The 21126-nt window shown below is 46.9% G+C and overlaps 1 protein-coding gene across 2 annotated transcripts in view; it reads left to right on the top strand.

The window, feature by feature from the left end:
- Positions 1-21126, top strand: part of LOC135917479 (uncharacterized) — a 58278-nt gene that overhangs the window by 20831 nt on the left and 16321 nt on the right. Inside the window, exons 4-5 of one of the 2 annotated variants that reach the window (XM_065451048.1) lie at positions 10622-10723; positions 17561-17625. In XM_065451048.1, coding sequence (XP_065307120.1) covers positions 10622-10723; positions 17561-17625 — 167 coding nt within the window. The remainder of the gene's footprint in view (positions 1-10621; positions 10724-17560; positions 17626-21126) is intronic. The other variant, XM_065451055.1, reaches the window with a different exon arrangement.

The following is a 21126-nucleotide window of genomic DNA, read 5'->3' as shown; positions in this document are numbered from 1 at the left end:
GAGAATGCATGTACGTGTCACATCGGTATCGCGTCGGTAAATGAAAAGACAAGTAGAAGGCCCCATTGAAATTGGTGCCCTTTATGAGAGAATCTTTCCAGAAGATGTGGTGGGGCCCCTCCCGGAATCCCGTTCAAAACGCCGATGCATTAGGCTACTGTGTGTGGGAAGAAAGTTTGCCGAGGTAATTCCACTTAAAGAACTAAGCTTCCCGTACATTGTTGATGCACTATTATACACATTCTCCCGTTTTAACTTCCTGTCGAAGATTCAAAGTGACAATGTGAGTGTGTTTACCAGTTGCTGGACAACAACGTACGTTCTTTGAATGGCGCGGGATAAAGATAATTCGTAGCTCTATTTACAAGTGCCAGTCGAATCCTGTTGAGCGGATGCATTCCGTCCTTAACCGGGTATTGAGAGCACTTTGTTTTGAGCACGGCGAAGACTGGGAGACTTGCATCTCGGCAGCAATGAGGTCCGCTCCCCACGACACCACTGGTTTTAGCCCCGCCGAACTAGTTTACGAACGTAACTTGAGGTCGCCATTGAGCCTGCTGAAGGACGCTTGGGAGGGCTATCAAAGGGACCCACATGTGGTAAACTACGTGTTAGACCTTCTGCAAGAGAGAGAGAAATAGATGAGAGGAAAGGCAAGGAGGTTAACCAGACGCACGTCCGCTTTGCTGCCCTTCACTGGGAGAAGGGGTATAGGGACGAAAAGAGAGATAGAGGAAAGAGAGAGAGAATACAGTTTTGCACCCACTTAAACCTTCGAACTGGGTCCACACACTGTTGCCAAGACCTGTCGACTTAAGGAACTTCAAAAAACGTTTCCGAGGGTTTCTGTGCCATCCACGCGTACGGCCATGGTCCAAGGATTTCATTTCCGAAAATGGTCTAGGGTCCTGTTTGTTCAATGCTGTCCGAAGAACTTCACGCTAGACGCCATACTGGGTACAAATACATGGGATTTGCTCAATCGTTTCTATAGTTCCACAAGCGTCGCACATGGGCGTATCCCCACTTCCAATAGACCTGCTGGAAAGGCTCTCGAAATCCAAGGAGCTCGTAGAGATAAATATAAAAGCTGGTCCCAGCGCAGCAAATACTTAATACAATAAGTCATCACGAAAGCGCATGCTCCACATTGGCGACGAGGTAATGTTGCTAAGACCGTGCAAGAAGAACAAAATGAATGTTCAATGGGAAGGGCCTGCTATAGGGGTGTCGAGGCTTTCCGACACAACCTACAAGATAAAACTAAGCAGATAGCACAACAAAATTCATCATAGCAGCCTAATCAAACCTGCTTTCAGCGTCAGGCAGCAGTAAACTTAACCGTGAATGCGCCATAAGAGCGACAGACAGATTTCTTGTGTCGTCCCCATGGAAACTACGCCGCAGCTAGAGAGTTTGTTGAGCTAATCGCTGGAGAGGAGCCCCTCTCGCAAAGCCAACGAGATGACTTAAGGACAATTTGTCAAGGCTTTAAACCAGTATTTTTCGACAGGGAAAACAACACTTATCGAGCACGATATTCAGTTGTCGAGCGAAAAGCCGGTCTGCAGCAAGCCGAACCGCATCTTGCCACGCAAAAGCAAATAATGGAAGCCGAGCCGCATGCGCGACCTGGGTGTCATTGTGCCCGGAGAAAGTGATTACACTTCCCCACATACCCTGAAGTTTCAGGAAAAGAGCCAAGACCTTACGGGGACTATCGCCGGTTAAATTCGGTCACCCTACACCCGGCGTATCCAATATCTAACATTGAAGAAGGAGACGAGGCGGTGGCAAATACCATGTACATTTCCAGTTTAGATTTAGTACCAGGGTGTTGGCAAATCCGACTGACCGAACGTGCTTCTCGATATGCAGCATTCATCTCGCCATTAGGGACATTCCGTCGTCTGATGCTGAGCTTGGGCCTGAAGAATGTTTCAGCTTGCTTTTCGAGTCTAATGGATCGAGCGTTGCAGGGGCTGGGAACTTTCGCCCTTCCGTATTTGGACGATGTGGCGATTTTCTCATACACCTGGCAGGAGCATGTTAATCATTTGTGCACATTCCTGGGTCGAATGCGCGACGCGGGTCGCACTCTGAAAGCGCGGAGCTGCCACTCGGGGTGTGCTAGTGTGAGCTACCTGAGAAATGTTGTGGGGGGCGGCCAGCATATACCCTCCAAGCTAAGTTGCTATCATATTGGAATATCGGCTACATAGTGGGAAGTACGTGCGTTCTTTGAACTTGCGGGGAACTACCAGCACTACATGAAAAATTACTCTAATCTCGCTAGCCTTTTGACAGATTGTCTCCGTAAATCATAACCAACAATCATTTCATGGGATGAAAAGTACAAGGCTTTTGACAACTGAAAGCAAGCGCAGGGAGAAATACCACTGCATATGCCCCCTAATTTCTGTGAAAGCTGTATTATGCAGTGTGACGTGATTGACCACGTCCTAGGAGCCATACTTTGCCAGACGTATGCTGACGGGCACGAGCAGCCCGTTTTATATTTCAGCCGGAAGCTTAGGGTCAGAGAGGCAGTACGGTTGTCTTATGGGCTGTATATGAGCTTGCCTGTTATGCCTCGGGGTCCGCACTTATTGTTGAGACGGATCATTGTGCTTTGACTGGGTAACACACCATATCACCAAGAAATGGCCGTCTACTATGGTGGAGCTTATCACTTCAGCACGATAATTTCTCTGGTCGCTACAAGAAAGGCAAGCTGCATACAAATGCTGAAGGGCTTAGCCGAGATTTTCAGGCTGCAGCCTATGTTTATCCGTGTGGAGTCCTTGGAAGATCAAGTTTCTAATGCTAAATTTTCAAGTATACTCTTGACTCTTCAATTATTTTACATTGAAGTTGATTGATAATCACTTACGATGCACTAATGTGTGAAGGTTATGGTAACGTTTGTGTCATCAAATAAAATGAGCTTTCTCATTGCTCGAGAGCCTACAGCTGCCACTTGAATGTGCTATCACTGCAAGCCAAGTGACAGAATTTCACTTGTAACGAGACAGGGCGAAAGACAAACTTTCTTCCGTCGCCTCGCCTTTGTCTAGCCTGCCCATATGACTTTTGAGAATTGCTTTACAATCTATTCTTTAGCGGTTTATTTTCTCTGAGTGCGTCTTGTATGAGAGCACTATTTGTAGAGGCCCGTATGCCGGGCTTTTTATCGGCTGCTTGTCTCGTGTTTAGTACAATAACCTTAATGGCGCTGTTGAGAGCCCAGCGGGGTTAGAGCCTTTGTTTACGTAGAGTTTGGTCTGGCATTGTGGAGGGCATTGTGAGGGTACCCGCTTTCGTCGAAGTGGTTTGACGTTGATTTTCGGTCCCTCCAGTGGACTTTCTCAGAGCCAAGCAAAGGAAAGATCATCAGATGAAAGGGCGGCAAGGCCCTTCCCTCCAAGTCATCAAGGTCTTCACTCAGCCAGCACATCTCATACGTCGAGCTGCGTTGAACATCTCGACTGGGTCGCCAAGGGGATTTAAGGCAGAACAGGCGTATCGTTATGTGAGAGTCCCCACCAGTCGCCCGGTTGGTCTGGCGCGCTTTTACCGCTACTTGTATGCTGTTGTCTATCTGTACATATTGTATAAAGCTTTTCGTTTTCTCTTCGTCTGCTCCAAGAGTACGCCTCTCGTCCTTCATCCTGAAGTCAAAACAGCGCCGAGAACATATAGCACGCACCAAGCTACGAACAGCCGACGCACACAGACTTCGCCCAACGCAGAACGCCCTCAAGGCAGAGGCGGGCGGCATTTTTACAATTGCTAGTAGGTACAGCGTGACGTGGCGTTTGTTGCGGCGTTCGACGTTTCTGCGCAAGCGCGAGTAAGAGCGGGTGCGAGAGAGAAAGTCTGGGGGTCTTTGCTCCTTCAATATTGGACTCTGCCTAGGCACTGTGGAAGAGATTTCTTAGCGCCTGTTGTATGCTTAAGGTGGTAAAAGTTCTTGAAATATTGAGGGGGGGAAAAAGAAATGGTTTCTTTCAAGTTTTTCTTCTTCAGAAAAATACGAAAAGTTGAGTAAACGCTATTGCGCACATAGCGATGAACAACCCGACACATTCATTTCTCTAACACAGAAAAGAATCGTCTGTTGCATCATTGCAACATAAAACGCGCAGCAGAGTTCCGGGGCTTAAAATCTAGGCAAGATTTCACGTCACGGCATTGATTTCACATCAAAGCGTGAAGACCAACATTTTTATCAATCTGTGTTCGAGTAATTTCCGCTTAACGCGTCAACGCTTCGCTGTGCAGTGGACGAAGCCTTCCGAACGTCGAGGTTATTGTGCACATACACAAGTTCTTGCGTGCGATCACCTAAGAGCCTGTTGCGGAGCTTGGTGTGCACATTTCCAAACTTTGACCAGTTTTACATGCGCAGGAGAAGGGGGACTCTGCAGCACGCGACAGGCGAGAGGGCTCAAGGGTTGGTTGAAGCGAAGTCTTTGCCCCCACGTGGATGTGTCCAGGTATTGCCCAGACCCCCAAACTCCTCCTTTTGACTAAAGTTTCAGATACGTCGAAAGGTGTCGCTTCGCAATAGAAGCATTCTGCGGAAAAGCTTTTTTTTTCAATCTTATTCTGGTTGAAAAAAAAAATTAAAAAGTTTTTTTTTATTTTTGATGCCTTTTTCAACTAGCATCTCTAAGCCATCGTCACACAAAGGCCTTCTTGCACGGCATTACGTTTTTCTTCTCACGCTTTCACTTGGCCAACGACGATAGCGGCCCTTCGTCGCGGGTAAATCGTGCCACCAGTGTCAGCGGTGACAACACCGAAGCGAGCGTCACATCCATACTTACGCGTAGCCGCTTGCCATCGCTCCATCGAGGAGCAGTGATCCCCGTCACATACGGGGATGACACGGACTGGCCTCAGCCCAGCTGATGTCACGGACAAGCGTACTCCTTACCACCTCATGTGACCCTCCCCCTCTCCCCTTGGAAGTGCGGATGAGATCGTCCACCCGGCTGCGGATATTGTGGCCGCTAGCAACTCACCGCATACGATAGAGTTTTCCCCTACACTCACCCTTCGCTTTCCGCCTCGCGACTTCACTGTGGCTTCCTCCCCCATTTTCCTCCTCGCCCGTACTTTTATCTCCTGGTGTGCTCCGCGTTCACTCTAATCTTTTGCTGGGCTGGTTCGCTCGATCACCAGGTAAGATGCCGAGGCACGCCGACGCTCAACGCAGGAACGGGCGCCTAGAAGTTGCGCTACAAAAAATGAACGCTCCGTAGAATATACCAAGTAAGGATGCAAATGAAAATAAAAATTTTCACCACCACCACCACCACATAAGAAGGTGCTGCATTTTGCAAAAGTTCCATTTGGTATACTTCATGTCAGTGCTACCCCGCTTACTCCCGCTGTTAAGCATATATATATACGCGTCCCTGCCGCGTTATTCAAGCGGTTGTTTGTAAATTCCATAACGCGTGTTGTTGAAGCTAGTATCTCTGTAATACCGATATCTGCTTCCATTGGCACTCCTGAAACAATACGGGGTGCCCTACCAGATACTCGAGCAGAATTGTTCCATCCAACTACCTAGAAAACACCCTCCCTTATTTCACCCGGAAAGCGACGTATAAACTGAGCCAGAGCGGTGACCGATAACGCGGCTGCTCTCGTTTCGGCCTTGACGATCCGCCCAGAATATTTGCTCACTAAGGAGCTTCCCGGAAAATCCTCGACTTTGGAGAGAACTTTGGTGCCGTTATATAAACGGCGAGGAATATAGCATATATATAAGCCGGGGGATTACTAGCAGACATATCGCATGGTATAGATGATGACGGCGAGAAAATTGCGGCCGAGTGGAATCCCCCGAACAGTCCAATTTCAACCACCTGACGTGAAGAGCGTCTCCAAATGCAACGCTTCATTCGAACCTGCACTCCACCCTAGCGCAGCGCCACGAATGATGAAGGTCACTTACGCAGTCGGCATACGTTTAATCCCGCAACTAAGACCTACTAGACGATCTGCACTGAAAAATACCCCCACCCCTTTCCACCACGCCAACCAGCAACCATGAAAAAGGTATTCCAACAGATTAGCACAACATTTCAAAATCAATTATGGAATCTGCTTAGCGAAAGAAAAAGCCGTCGTTCGAAGTTTCTCGGAGCAGTGCGAACTTTAGATTAGAACTAGACCGGCACCGACATACGTTGCTGATATACACTCGCAACTCGGACATGCCTCGCTGACCTTTAAATGCGCTGACATATTTCAGCGTGTCTTCCTATGTTGTTATATATCACCATGGTTAGCGCTTGAACTTATCGCCATAGGGCACAACGTGTTTTCCCGAGATATGAGACTTGACTGCACACAAGTACGCTGCTTACCAATACCAATACTGTCATCCTTTCATTGCAACTCATCTGTGTGCGCCACACTTGTAACCTTCACCCCCCATGAGCTCGCCACGGTAATCGCGACGATAACAACCTATCGCTCCATTTTCTATTATATTGGGACCATGTCAATCGATGTTGCACCTTGTGAAACATACCGCTGGGCCTATTTTTCGCATCCACAAATCGTTTATAAGCGTTGTATAAAGAGTGATATATACCAGTTGCCCTGTGGTGGTCCAGAATACAAGATTGTTACGAATTTCGTTTTGGTCCGTGCAATAACGGGCTGCATTTGATAGTGTCGATCAGTCTCTTTCACAGCTTATAGCAAGAGCTATCATTATGGTGGATACTTGCAGGGCAGATACATGCTGACTGCACTTCAGAAGCCTTTCTTTCCATTCAAATATCTATTAATGATCGAAAGTGCCATGGCTGTTCGCCACAGGAAATTCCTCCAGAAATTATGCGCCTCAGTTCCCCAACGCTTCCAGGTTGCTGCCAACATGAAAAACTTAACGATTGTGATATTGCTAAAGAATAAACGGATGATCACAAAGTCTGCTAACGGAAAATGTGTTACTTCCTTTGTGCCTTTTTAGCATTGTGATCAGGTGTTCCATTTCTTGCGTCATTGATGGTCTCCATGGCACCAGGTTTCTTAAGAATTTTCGCAACGAAGCGTCCAGATGATCTTCAGTGCTTGGGCGGGTATCTGGTTGAAACATTTATCTGTGCCCTGTGCTTTTACTGGCTGTTTACTTGATAGGCTCGTGTATATATGACTGTATCGCACGCACGTACCAGAACTGATTAGTAAAACACCATTCCGAGGTGTGCCACTTTCTCTTACTTGTTTGTTTTCTCTTATCTGCTTATAGATTTTATATATGATCACGTAGCGTACTGACGCCTACATCCGAGAAGCCTTTGCCAACACAAAACTTTTCTTTATACTCATTTTCAGTTGGCATCGCCACCGTTTAGGCGTTCTAGAATATGAACGTTTGTTATGCACGTTTGAGTGGGGTGCTCAGCATGCACTAAGAAAAAAAGGTATTGAAACACGCACAGCGCCGACGATGTATTCTAACATTGTTTTCAGAATACCACAATCTTTGTTTGCCGTGTTTGCCAATCATGTTTACCGCAGATGCTACGTCTGTGACATTGGCTAAAATATGTTTGTCGCTAGGAGGGAAGCGAGCGCCGGAGGAGGAAGGCACCTCGAGATGAAGAGAATCGCCGCGTTCGCCTCCTTTCCGTTGGTACTTCGGGGCCGCTGGGCTCGCTGTGCATGTTCCTGGCGTGCATACCTTTGCGCGTAACCACGACGTGAATCGTCACTGTAACTTTTTTCTCTCGTGATTCGAAATTTAAACACAAGGAATACTCTTAGAAATTTTTTTTCTTCAACTTGTGCTATCGCTAATCTCGCCAACTGTTCTTTCTTTTGGGGTGACTTCACTGGGATCCAGACACAGGGATGCTTTTCACGCAGTTTACCGTTTCATTGGACGCACAAGAAGAGTACCGTGTTTCACTTCGTTATGTTAAATTATTTTATCTCAATATTTCTAGTAGTATTTTTTTCTAATTTCTAAATTATAGTTTGTTTTAACCATGCTCTGCTATGTACATTGCGATTTTGTTTTATTGTTTATAAACGTACTCGAAACCGCCTGACTTCTGGCCAATCCCCCGTAGTGGGTATTAGTCTGTATGTAAAAACAAGACAAGACGAGACTTCTTCTTCCCCGCTAAGCATCTACGACCATAGTGACTAGAGCACTCCAGGGGCCCGGGCCGTCCGAGGCGTTCTTCGTCGGGCCTGAGCCGGGCTCGGGCCCGCTCAATAAAGGGCCGAAGTTGGTGCCTTCGGGCACACGCGAACATTATTCATTGCATGATCCAAGGCATTCTGTGCCAAGCTGAAGGGACACGTGCAAAGAGCTGGCTCTTGAATATCTCAGCAAAGAAAATAGAAAAACTGATCAAGTTGTATTTTTTTTTTCACAAGAGCGAACATTGTTTCCGCGCAAGGAAAAATAAATAAAAGCTGCCATTCAAGCCATTTCCCTGTTTCTGCTCTTTCGATTGTACTATTACAACGCAAGGGGTGCCTCTTTCTACTTGTGCGTTAATTTTGCGCTGCCTGATCGTGAGTTTGTATGGTTGTGTGTGTATATATCATCATCATCATCATCATCATCATCAGCCTGGTTACGCCCACTGCAGGACAAAGGCCTCTCCCATACTTCTCCAACAACCCCGGTCATGTACTAATTGTGGCCATGTCGTCCCTGCAAACCTCTTAATCTCATCCGCCCACCTAACTTTCTGCCGCCCCCTGCTACGCTTCCCTTCCCTTGGAATCCAGTCCGTAACCTTAATGAGCATCGGTAATCTTCCCACCTCATTATTGTCCTGCCCATGCCCATTTCTTTTTCTTGATTTCAACTAAGATGTCATTAACTCGCGTTTGTTCCCTCACCCAATCTGCTCTTTTCTTATCCCTTAACGTTACACCTACCATTCTTCTTTCCATAGCTCGTTGCGTCGTCCTCAATTTGAGTAGAACTCTTTTCATAAGCCTCCAGGTTTCTGCCCCGTAGGTGAGTACTGGTAAGACACAGCTATTATACACTTTTCTCTTGAGGGATACTGGCAGCCTGCTGTTCATGATCTGAGAATGCCTGCAAACGCACCCCAGCCCATTCTTATTCTTCTGATTATTTCCGTCTCATGATCCGGATACGCCCTCACTACCTGCCCTAAGTAGATCTATTCCCTTACCACTTCCAGTGCCTCGCTACCTATAGTAAATTGCTGTTCTCTTCCGAGACTGTGAAACATTACTTTAGTTTTCTGCCGATTAATTTGTAGACCCACCCTTCTGCTTTGCCTCTACAGGTCAGTGAGCATGCATTGCAATTGGTCCCCTGAGTTGCTAAGCAAGGCAATATCATCAAGGCATATCAATATATATATATATATATATATATATATATTCGCACGCTAAGTGACCTCATAAGATTAAATCGAGCTATCAAGAGAAATGGATGCGCACAAGCGGAAAAATAATACCACAGGCAATGGGCCAGATCCCTGATGTTGCCATGGAAAAAACAAAGATTTCGGTCTTTTACTGCTTATACGCTGCAGGCAATTAGACCTCAAGAAAGTGAGGCTGACCTACAGATGAGGTACAAGCTGTAAGTAAAAAGGCACATATTTTTTTTTGCTTCCAGGCCGGGCCTGGTCACGCACACACGAGCCCAGGCTAAGCTTAGTATTGAACGCCCGGGCATTCGTCGGGCCCGGATTTTGTAACAGGGGCTTGAGACGAGCCCGGGCTTGGAACCATGGGCCCGGGCCCGGGCTTGAGTAGGGCAAGGACTTAGTATCACGGGCGAGGGCTCGATCACGGGCGTTAGCTCGGCTCGGGCTTCATAAAGCCCGAGCCCAGGCGCATAAATCCAGCATAAATCAGGCCCGTGCAGTGCTCTAATAGTGACATTGAATCCTGAAACCTTTGACCATAAGTTTGTTTCGGTATGGACAATAGATTATTTCCAGGTATTACGTTCGAAACGCATAACCTGCACGACTGCTGATGACGCACATAGTGACAAAAAACAAGTTTTAACAAAAGGCAAAGGCGACAGAAGAATAGACACAGGAATCATATAAATTCTACACAGGAATTGGCTGTGAGCGACATATGTTTATTTATGCAACTTTTACTCGTGCAAGATCACCCAACCCATAAAATCATTCTCACAGGACGCTTGTATGCGCGGGTCATAGTTACGTGCTTATACTGTGTCGAAACTGTAGGTTTACCTCCGGGTCTATGAAGGGAGAGGTCCATTACAAGACATGTTCCGTGGAAGTTATTGGATTACGCTTGCGTTTTTAATCAGGCGTAAGAGCCACATGACTGCCAAATTCATAAGGAGAAAATGCCGCCAATACGCTTTCAAGGGTATCGGCACGTTGCTTTTCGCAGTTGGCAGCTGGGCCATAAACCACAGCCTAACTAGTCGAGGGAGATCGGCGTGAGAGGCCTTCGTCTTGCATTGAACAGAAAATAGTATGGCGAAGATGACAATCGTACTGATGGCGCTTCTATTACAAATACTTCCAGTGACTAATCCCACTTAGTCCCAGCTACGGCTATGGTGGCCAAATTAAATGGCCTCCATATTTCTTTCTCGCAGGCGTCCATGACTCTGTTGAAAGCGCCGAAACCTTCTCCCAGCCACCGTCTCCATCAAGTCAAGCATCTCGTAGTCCGGGAGGACAGCCAGAAGGTAATTCAGGTGTGGTGCCATGCAATACCGGGCTAGTTTTCTTGTTCCAGGACCGGGCGACGCACGGATTATGTCAATGCAAGGCCATCCACGGGCAGTTCATGTCTACTGTCTATAAAAACAAAAATGGTAGGCGACCCTCATCTTTGACATAGGTGTCTCTTAGCGGCACTCGCACCTCAGGGTTGGTGCTCTCTAGGTTAACTTTAGGCTAACGCAACGTACGAACCGAACTCCCAGGATCAAGTGAGCGAACGTCTTTTACCTGACAGGATATGCGGGTGAGGAGCTAGGGAAGGCGAGGAGGAAGTATGCTCAAGTAAAACTCTTGCTTGGGCTAGTTGGTTCATGCTTGGAGTAGTAAAGGCAAGGCGCAGAAGACCAGGACTCAAGAAGAAGAACACAAACGAACACAAGCGCCGGTGCTGTCGTTTCTGTTCTTCTTCTTGAGTCCTGGCCTTCTGTGCCTTGCCTTTACTACTTCGAGGAGGAAGTGCAGCGCGCGCCACCTGGTTGGGCGTAGCCCCGTAGCCCGTGGCGCATGAAGCGCACCTTACGCGCCCTCTCCGTGCTGACATCAGAACAGTAACAAGAGCGCGGGCAGCTGTTGCGAGCAAGCGAGCGAGCGAGCAAGCAGCTGCACGCTCGGAGACAAGCGAGAGACTAGGGAGTGACGTCGCATCCGCTCTACAAGGAAGATGGTCAGTCTATGCCAAGCAACTCTTTTTCAATAATTAGCCGGTTAAATATAATACCACCTTCTTGTGTCTGACGTCAGTAGTGACGTCATTATTTCCGCTCTCTACTTCCGGGTATCCAGGAATTTCGTCGCGCAGTCGTGCACACATGCCGGGTCTCTAAAATCTACGATTTGGTACTTTGATATTCGGTTATCAGTGATTTCTAAGTACTTCAAATTATTCCAGACACTTCAGTATTATAAATTGTAACAAAAGATATGCTGTGATGTATCTATAATGAAACCCAGAAGTTTTGTACTGTACAATTTCTGCAGTTTCTTTATTTACTTTGACTTTCGTCTCCAGTCGTTTCACGAGGTAGTGATTTCTAATTAATTCTAATTAATTCGTGCAATTCAGAAACTCAACCTGTAACTAAACTTATGCTCTGATATCGTATCTATAATGAAACCCATGAATCTTATATTGTATTTTTTTTCACATTTATTTTGAAGTTTGTTCCGGTAATCAGTGATTTCGAATTAATTCTAATTATTCCAGACACTTCAGTAACTCAACTTATAACTAAACGTATGCTGTGATGTATCTACAACAAAGCCCTTGAAGTTTGTACTCTTCTAACTTTTTCTAGTTTTTCCGATTTCTTTTTATCTCGGCTCCAGTCGTCTCACGAAGTAGGGATTTCTAATTCACTTTAATTGTTGCAGACACTTTAGTAACTCAACTTGTAACTAAAGTTATGCTGTTATGTATCTATAATGGAATCCATGAATTATGTAGCGTACTATTTTTTCTATTTTTTTCTTATTTATTTTCAATTTCGCCCCGGTCATGTCAGGAGGTGAAACTAAGTGCTGCGCAAAAAACAAGAGTGCCAGTCTGTGACTGAGCCACTAAAAACTGCAGGCGCGGCCTCCGCCGAACGACAACGTTTAACATTTGCTAGCCAATAAGAAGCGGAGAAATAAAAACCTTTCTCCGTAAACTTCCGAGACTGAGTCCAATAAAAAAATGCGTTTAACATTGAAATCATTTGTGCAGCACCCCTTCGAAATAGTCTCCCTTGCAGTCTATACATAGCTTCCGACGCTTCTTGAGGCCTTGAAAACAGTTGGAAAACGCTTCTTTTGGCAGGGCTGTCAGCTCCTTTGTCGTGGCGTCTTGAATGGCCTCCACCTTCCCCATCCAGCGACCTTTTAGGGCTCTCTTCACACGAGGAAACAGGAAAAATCGCATGGGGCGAGGTCGGGCGAGTATGGCGGGTGGGGAAGTACAGTAATGCTGTGCTTGGCGAGAAATTTTGTCACGTTGACAGCAGTGTACGGCCTGGAGTTATCGTGGAGAAGGCTTCATTGTCCAGATGCCCATAAGTCAGGGCGACGGCGTCACAGTGCATCACGCATGTTTTGGAGCACGCGGATATAAAGCCCCTGATTCACCGTCTGCCCTTGTGGGACGAACTCGTGGTGTACGATACCTCTGGCATCGAAAAAAAACTATCAGCATCGTCTTTGTTTTGGTCTTCTGTCGCCGCACCTTTCTAGACGCAGCAGAACTTGTGGACCGCCATTCGGCGCTCTGCCTCTTTGTTTGAGGATCATATTGAAAACACCATGTTTCGTCTTCAGCAATGATGCTGTGGACAAATGCAGCATCCTTCCTTGCCTCGGAGAGCAAATCGGCGCTCACGGATGCCCACGTGTCCTTCTGATCCTGTGTGAGGGAGTGTGGCACAAGTCTGGCATTCAGCTTTCGTTTCCCAAGTTCTCAGGCAAAATTTGGTGGCATGTTGTCTTACTAATGCCGAGAGCATCTGCTAGCATGCGGACTGTAATGGTGCTGTCTTGCTGTACGATCTCCCTGATCCGAGCTACGTTGTTTTCATTCCGTGAGCTTGCAGGACGCCCCTGCCTTGTGTCGTCTTCCACCGACGTTCTCCCCGAAACTAACCTCCTGTGCCACTCGAAAAATCGCGCCCGCGATATTGTCTCTTTGCCGTAAGCGTCACGAAGGAGCTCATACGTCTGTGGGGCTGTCTTGCCAAGCTTCACACAGAATCGTATGTTTACACGCTGTCCGAGGTGGGTGTCCATCTCTCCACATTCACTCACAGTAGAATGCGCACTAGTGACAACGTATTTTTCTGCATGTAGCGCCATCTAGCGGCTGCCAAAGCAATTAACATAAATAGCTCCGGTTAGCCCGAAAAGATGGCACTGCACATACGCACCAACATTTGTGCTGGGGAGTCATTTCTAGAGAAGAAAATAAATCAATCTCGAAACTTTACGGACAAAGGCTTGTACATGTGTCAATTTTTCCCTTTTAAAATGCATTTCCCGATGCTGCAAACAAATACAAGAGCGAAAAACAAAACTTCCATAGTAAAGAAAAAACAACAAAGAAACAAAGTCTGGATGTTCGTCAGCGGGCGTCGAAAGCCTTAAGACGCCTCACATGGATGACATCAGGTCGTGTGCGGCGCCGCTGTGGTTGCGACGTGCCGTCTGGCATGACCTCATATTTTAGTGCGCCAATACGTCGGATTATCTTGTAAGGTTCGAAATAGCGTGGCAAAAGTTTCTAAGTCCTCGGAGTTGTATTGGGGTCGAAACCAAAACACGGTCGCCATGCTGGTTCACCACGTATCGTCGTCGATGACTTTAATGCCGACTGTTTCTCCTTTGCTGGTTCTTGTTGCGCAGGCGAGCGAGCTGTCGGGCTTGTTGGGCGCTTTGGAAATAGGCAGACGTCGTGGTTGGCTTGCTCTGTGACGTGTGTTAGCATGGCGTCGAGAGTCGTCGCTGGGTTTCTTCCGTAGAGCAGCTTGAAGAGCCTCATGTGCGTTGTTTGGTGCACCGCCGTGTTGTAAACGAAAGTTACTTATGGAAGGACGACATCCCACATTATGTGTTCGACTTCGACGAATATCGGCAAGGGCATGTCCAGTCTCTCCGTACGGCCGTTCGTCTGCGGGTAGTAGGCAGTTGCCCTGTTTCTTGATCGGCTGCGTTGTAGAATTGCTTTGGTAAGATCTGCTGTCGGAAAGAGCTCTTTCAGCTGCGCTTGCCGCAGTCCACCCGTTGCAGCTCGTTCACGCCGCCTCTTCGGTGAACGTGTGGCCATTGCTGAACATGAATTCGAGCACATGCTCCAGCTGGGTATTATTCCCCCTTCATCCAGCACTTGGGCCCCCACGTCATATGGTGTTCAAGAGAGAACCGGGTGACTGGCGTCCGTGTGGCTAGTACCAGACGTTCAATGCTAAAACGATCCACGATAGCTATCTCCTTCCACGTATCTTAAGTAAAATGGACCTTATCAAAGCCTATCATCAAATCTTCGTTGAGCCTACCGATATCCCGAAGACAGCTATCCCTACACTGTTCGGCCTGTTTGCCTAGGTTTTGCTATGTTTATTCCGCGTGTACGAATACCTAATTCTGAATGCAAAAGCTTTTAAAGTGAATAATTACCCATCTCTTACCCGCCGTTTCATGGTGATTGGTTGTTTTCACACGCTTATGGCTTTATAAGATTTGATGAAGGTAAGGTAAAAGTTAACGAACTGATATGACGGCGTTGTGAGTTACCATTATGGCTTGCACTAAAAGATTGATTATTGCTTCAAATCTGTGCTGCAAACTTCATAAACTTTGAAAGCGATAGCTGTTGCCTTGTGTATCTCATGAGCGTATGGCTCTGCTGTTGGTTTTGTGAAGGGTAGCGAAACTCAATGGGGCCTCCCGCTGCAATGCGAGGGTTGTTGGATATGACGGACGCTAGCGCCGAAGATTTAAAGGAATGCTGATTTTAAAGTGATAGCTTCGCACTATATCGTGGACAAAACAGATTTTAACGTTGCATTTGAACGCTATTAGAGTGAAGGTTTCCTAGGCGCATTTCGATGGAGGTGATATACAAAAATTCAGAGTCATCCCACTCTGTGAAGGTGTATTACCAGCTGGGCCTTATATAACTATGAAGAGAATAAAATAATTCAACAAACCAACATAACACGTATATGCACGTTATGTTTATTTGTATTTACATGTATCTCGTGACCACAGTAATTATGGCTTTATGGTCGCTATGACAGGCGGCCATGGGCTCTGTGACGATACACATCGATGTTAAAGTCACCCACAATTAAGATGGAGTTGGGGTCCACCGGGAGGGTCCACCCAAAGGCGTCGATCGTGAATTCTTCAGGATCTCTCTTTGACGTGCCGCGATGAACGCATACGGAGACTACAAAGGTTCCGTTCCTAGTCTGTATGGCGCAGCTCGTCGGCACATTCCACGGCGAGGCTCTCGCCCGTCGTCGGTAAGGCGCAATGGCCTCGCTGTGGTTGTTTGCGTAGATGGCAACAAATCAAACTATCATTTATCATCCTTCACCGGTTTGGACGCATCTGGCCTCAAACGTAGCTGGGACACAAACGCTGATACGAATTTGCCTTATGCTTAAGCAATTTTAGCTCCCTTGACACCGTCATCGTTTTTGCCTACACATCACGAAACGCCGGAAACTAGCCTAAGCTCCGCTGTCAACACACCCGTGTAGCGTGCATTGGGTGCGCGTTAAAAAACCTGAGGTTGTCAAAATTAATCAGTGGACCTTCACTACGGCATTCTTCATAATGACAAATAAAACTCCACTTTAATTAATTAAAGTGGAGTAAAACTCCACTTTAATTCGTTAACTATAAATGTGGCGGGTAGAGTCATGGTGCGTTTTTAAACCGATAGCCCTGCCGTGGTGAATACGCAATAACTGTTGTAGGCGATAACGGTCTGTCCACACGGCACGCAGTAAGCAGCTTTCAAATTTTCAGTGTGATTCGTGCAGCCCCAGTTCGCGGCACCCCATCATTCTCAGGGATGCTGCAGATCGTTTTCGCGCGGCGTTTGGACTAGTCCAGTACACACGATAATGCCAGACGTTTGCTTCAGCCGAAGTGGTCAAAAAGTGCTTAGTAAGCGTGCGCTACTGCTGCTATGGTGGTACGCGCTTTTGCCGGTATCGATGGAGTAAGTATTTGCCGGTATCGATGGAGTAGCAAGTGGCATGCGTCGCTCGGCTGTATGGTACTCGGCTTGAACACGTCCCCTGTGCAAAAATAAAAGAAGAAATGGATGTGTGTGGCAGTGAACATAACGCGACCAGGTACCTGCGCACATATGTGCAAATGGACGCGTACATTGAAGCTCCTCGATATTAGGGACGTCAGTTCTGCGTCTGCATATCCTGAAACATGCGCCCATCACCGCCATTTAGCAATCTTGCCTTGTTCTATGAAAATCGACTTTTGAGAGCTTACGACGAGTGCGGAAACAAAAAGACATTTTTGCTTGTATAAGCTTCCTGGTGTAGCCGCACGACAACCCGACCGGACAAAAAATTGACCTATATTTAGGCAGACCGATTTTTGCAGATTCTGCACCGGCTTTCTCGAAGCCCGACTGGGCCTATACACGCGTATTGATTGCAGCAAAACTGCTGATTCACTGTTGACTCGCAGACCGCTTGTCTTCTACGCGCGGCGGTTATCAGATCACCCATTCCAGATTCGCGCTCGGCGATGAAAGCTGTTGGAATGCTCCTGATGTTTTTTTTATTGTTATTACGTGTATTTTGGTTTTCTCCAGTACACTGCGCATGTCTCCGCGCGAATTTTGAGTCGTGAAGGTCCGTACTTCACGTGGTGTAAAAGCTACGAATAAAAGTCGATTTCACGAATTGCTGGGGTTGCTAAGTTACGATTTCTTTCTCATTTTTAATTTCCTCTTCTTTTTTGTCTGGAAGAGAAACAAACGAGTCTTATTCATCTTGGCAAGTACGTTCTTCATTTCGGGAAATCCTCGGCGCACGCACACGCACGCACTCTACGTGCCGTGCCACCGCACCGGACGCCGCTTGCTGCGCCGATTACTTTACTCACTCAGTTCGTTGTCGCGCGCTCCCCGCATACCGACCGTGCACACTCGCCTTCCTTGTTCTCCCTCCTTGCCACACACCGTTGCCTACCGTCCCGTGCCTGCTACTCTACACAGTTGCATACCGTCTCGTCCCTGCGACTCTACGCCACCTGACGTCGACCCGGTATCCTCACAATCTTATTAGCATTCTTCACTTTTCCAGGTCCAGACTCTACTGAATCTCCAATCAAAGACTCAAATCCGGACTGCAACGTGACTGATGAAAGAGTAAGTATAAACCGTGTGCCCTCTGTCGGACAGCACATGACATATTTTATTGCACTTATTACGCACGCATTTAACTTAGTCATCTCGTTCTCAAGTAAACATTTACGCTACGTTTCTAATGCATCCACGTCATTCAGTTGGGGCCATATAACGTAAAAATTTGTTTATTCTGATTTTATTCCATCTCCTGTCATCAGATTTACGTTTCCGCCGACGCAAGCATCGAGCACTGACCCGCACTGATTGAAAGGTCCAATCAAATGTTCTTCTCCTTTATAGGAGGTCACTTTCATTTGCTTTCAGTGCCAACGGCATTGCGCACCTTGATAGGTTTTCCTTATGGTAAGAGGCGAGAAGAGTGCAACGGAAAATGGTTTTCGGTGTAACCGAGCCAGTGCATTGAAAGTAGTTAACCGAATGATGAGAGTGTTGGCGGCGTCTGCGATGAGCCCGATTCCCTTTCCTTAGCTTGCGGTGGCCGGTCGAAAATCGTGGCTGAGTGCAACAGATAATTAAAAATTCTCAGGGAAGAAAAGTTGGCAGAGCGATGTTGTAAACGTGCCGAAAGGGCTAGACAACATTATACTGCCACGCAAAAATGTTTATTATACGCAAATAAATTCCTGGTTGCCGGAGGACCCGAGTAGCCACTGTCAGAGTAATCAGTAGATAGACATCTTCTGTTCCTTTCAGAACGGGGCACTCTCCAGCTATTCCGTAGAAGATTCACTTTTGTTCGGCAGTTTCTTGGCGTCGCGTGACGGACAGGTGAAGTGGTGGTGGCTTGAGGAAGATTTGATCAATAGTGGGGGCTGATTTTAGAAATAGATTAGAAACAGCTTTGAATAGCTCTACGTTATAGCGCGATATGTTTGCAAACAGCGGTAGGCGCCGTCGATACATTCTTGGTACTATAGAACCGCTGAATATATGCTTCGCTGACATTCGCGGGCCCCGCTTAATACCCTCGCAGTCCATTTTTGTTATTTGTTCTTATTCTGGGGTCTTACGTGCCAAAACCACGATTTCATTGTCAGGTATCTGGTAGTGTGGTCCTCCGGAACAATCTTGACTAGCTGCGGTTTTTTAGGGGCACCGAATGCACGGTAAACGGCTCTTTTAGCATTTCACCCCCGACGAAATACTGCAGATCAAGACGGCATGGGCGTAGCTCGTCGACCACTTCTGTGATATGGCCGACGGAGCTTGCAATTTCACCGTAGCTCGACATAGTGCACTTATTTTTGACAACACCAAAACGGGAGCTTAAACAAATATATTTTCTTGGTGTCATCACTATGAATAGCAAACGAAGCTCACTACGTTCAGTCCAGCCGAGGCACCTCGCTGAGAGACGGTCGCTTTTTCTTTTCGTCTGTGAGGCGAAATGCCGTCGGATCCCTGCTCTTGATCACGCCAGTGTTTTAGTATAGTGAGGCGCTATAAACGTAAAGCTATTCCAAAATGTTCTATTCCAATTCTGCAATCAGCCCTCCGCGATCGGTCAAAAACAATTTTCGACCACCGCCACTTAGCCTGTCTGACATCACAAAACGGCGAGAAGTGACGCGTGCACGTTAAAGATGTATTAATATGCCGAAAAACACTGAGTTTTTTTGTGAATAGACGGAGGCTTTCCAGTTCCGAAAGGCATGAAAGATACCTGCCTCCGATCGCCCAGCCACTGGCCACTCGCACCTGCCGGAGAGAATGGGTTTATTTGCACTTAACAAAACTTTTTGCGTGGCTGTATAACGTTATCGAGCCCTTTCTACACTTATAGGATGTCGCTTTGCCAACTCTTATTTGCTGAGGATCCGCTTTAGCGGCAGTTTAAACGGTCCGTTGCACGACGCCGCGATTTTAGGCAAGCCACCGCAAGCTAAGTAAATGAACGCGGATCAATCGCAGACGCAGGCACCTGCCTCTTCATCCAATGATCTATTTTCAGAATATAGATAATATAGAATTTTCTATATTCATCCAGTGGGTTTGGCCCCATCAAAACCCTCTCCACTTGAGCGTGCTCCTCGCCTCTTGTCAGCCAATTGGATAAGATAAATCGCTCATAGTAGGCAATGTTATTCGTTCTTAAAGCAAACAAAAGAGACCTCATATAAACGAGAAGAGTGTTTCGTTCGGCTGTTCAGACAACGCTGCGGGTCACCGCACGATGCTTGCGTCAGCATGCACGTAAATTTGACGGCAGCAAATCGAAGTAAAAACAGATTGGAATAGTTTGACGTTATAGGGACCCTGAGTGATGCTTTACGGAACAGGTGTATACATTGGACATAGTATCGTTCTATGAATTACTATTTCATGTGAAACACAAGATGCATCCTATTCCTATACCATTATGAGCGGCAATAAAACCGATCTGTTTGTCTGGGTGATGGGACCGGCCAGGTATATCGTCCGATCATGCCAGCTGTGCAGGCCCGCGCAATCTGGGCTGTGGGCCACGGCCGTCCGATCGCTCTGGTCATCCGTACAAAAAATTCTAACAAATTGGCCGTTCGTCTGGCGTCCGATTCGAGCACGCATTTTGTCAGAACATTTTTTTAGAAATTGCTTGGGAGGTTGCTGGTACGACAAGTCAGACGCCGGATCATACTGCGCGTTTACTGCTCCAATGGGAAAGAATCGCCGAAATCGCGCTTTCATTCGGGCTTGCTTGAATGACGAAATCTGCAGATTTTTTTTTCACGCTTGTAAACTTTTTAACACTTTTAGGCTTGCTTATGAACCACACTGCAATTAAGACAGCTGTGATTAAGCAGCCTGCGTTGTGAACGTGTGCTAGGCCGTTTACAATGCTAATCTGATATGCTTTGAAGTGTATCTGCACACTCCACCTACAAACAAGTCTAATCTTGATGTAGATTTCCCGCAGTGCGGCAGGAAATTGTAATGGCACTCTACTAACGATCGAAAACACCATTTTTGGCTAATGCAAGTCACGCCAAACAACATACAAGTGCAATTGCTACGAAATATTTGCCGCGTAATCGATGAGCTATATAGTATCGGAATACAACGTTAGCCATTTAATGAGGTGGGCCATTGCTCACGGTGGTTTTCAACAAAAGAAACTTATTAAAACTTGAGCTCCTTGTATCTTTCGAGGTAACCCACAAGGACGCAGCTCGTAGGATACTGCGTTTCCTCCCTTATAAACATGTGAACCACACACGCACCAGCGATAACCCCGCAGCAACTGAGGCGTAGGCACGCCAGCTCCGCGGGGGATTGCCTATGGTGCGAAAATCAATGCCGGTGACAGCGACACTGCATCTTCGTGACGTAGCGCCGTGACGAAAATAGACGCATTGGGGTATAATTGACGATGACATCATTGCTATCAGCAGATCTGCCAAAATACCTACTTTATACTCAAGCTCTATGCATAGCGACGCTTCCCCATCTCTAATTGTTGTAAACGGCAACAATGGGGATCGGAACCTTTATGCACCCTCACTTATGTGTTAATGAAACTAT

Source organism: Dermacentor albipictus, chromosome 2 (genome assembly GCF_038994185.2).
Source record: "Dermacentor albipictus isolate Rhodes 1998 colony chromosome 2, USDA_Dalb.pri_finalv2, whole genome shotgun sequence".
Taxonomy (NCBI): Eukaryota; Metazoa; Arthropoda; class Arachnida; order Ixodida; family Ixodidae; genus Dermacentor; species Dermacentor albipictus.
The sequence above is the reverse complement of the archived record's forward strand: the minus strand, read 5'-3'. Positions and strand labels throughout refer to the sequence as shown.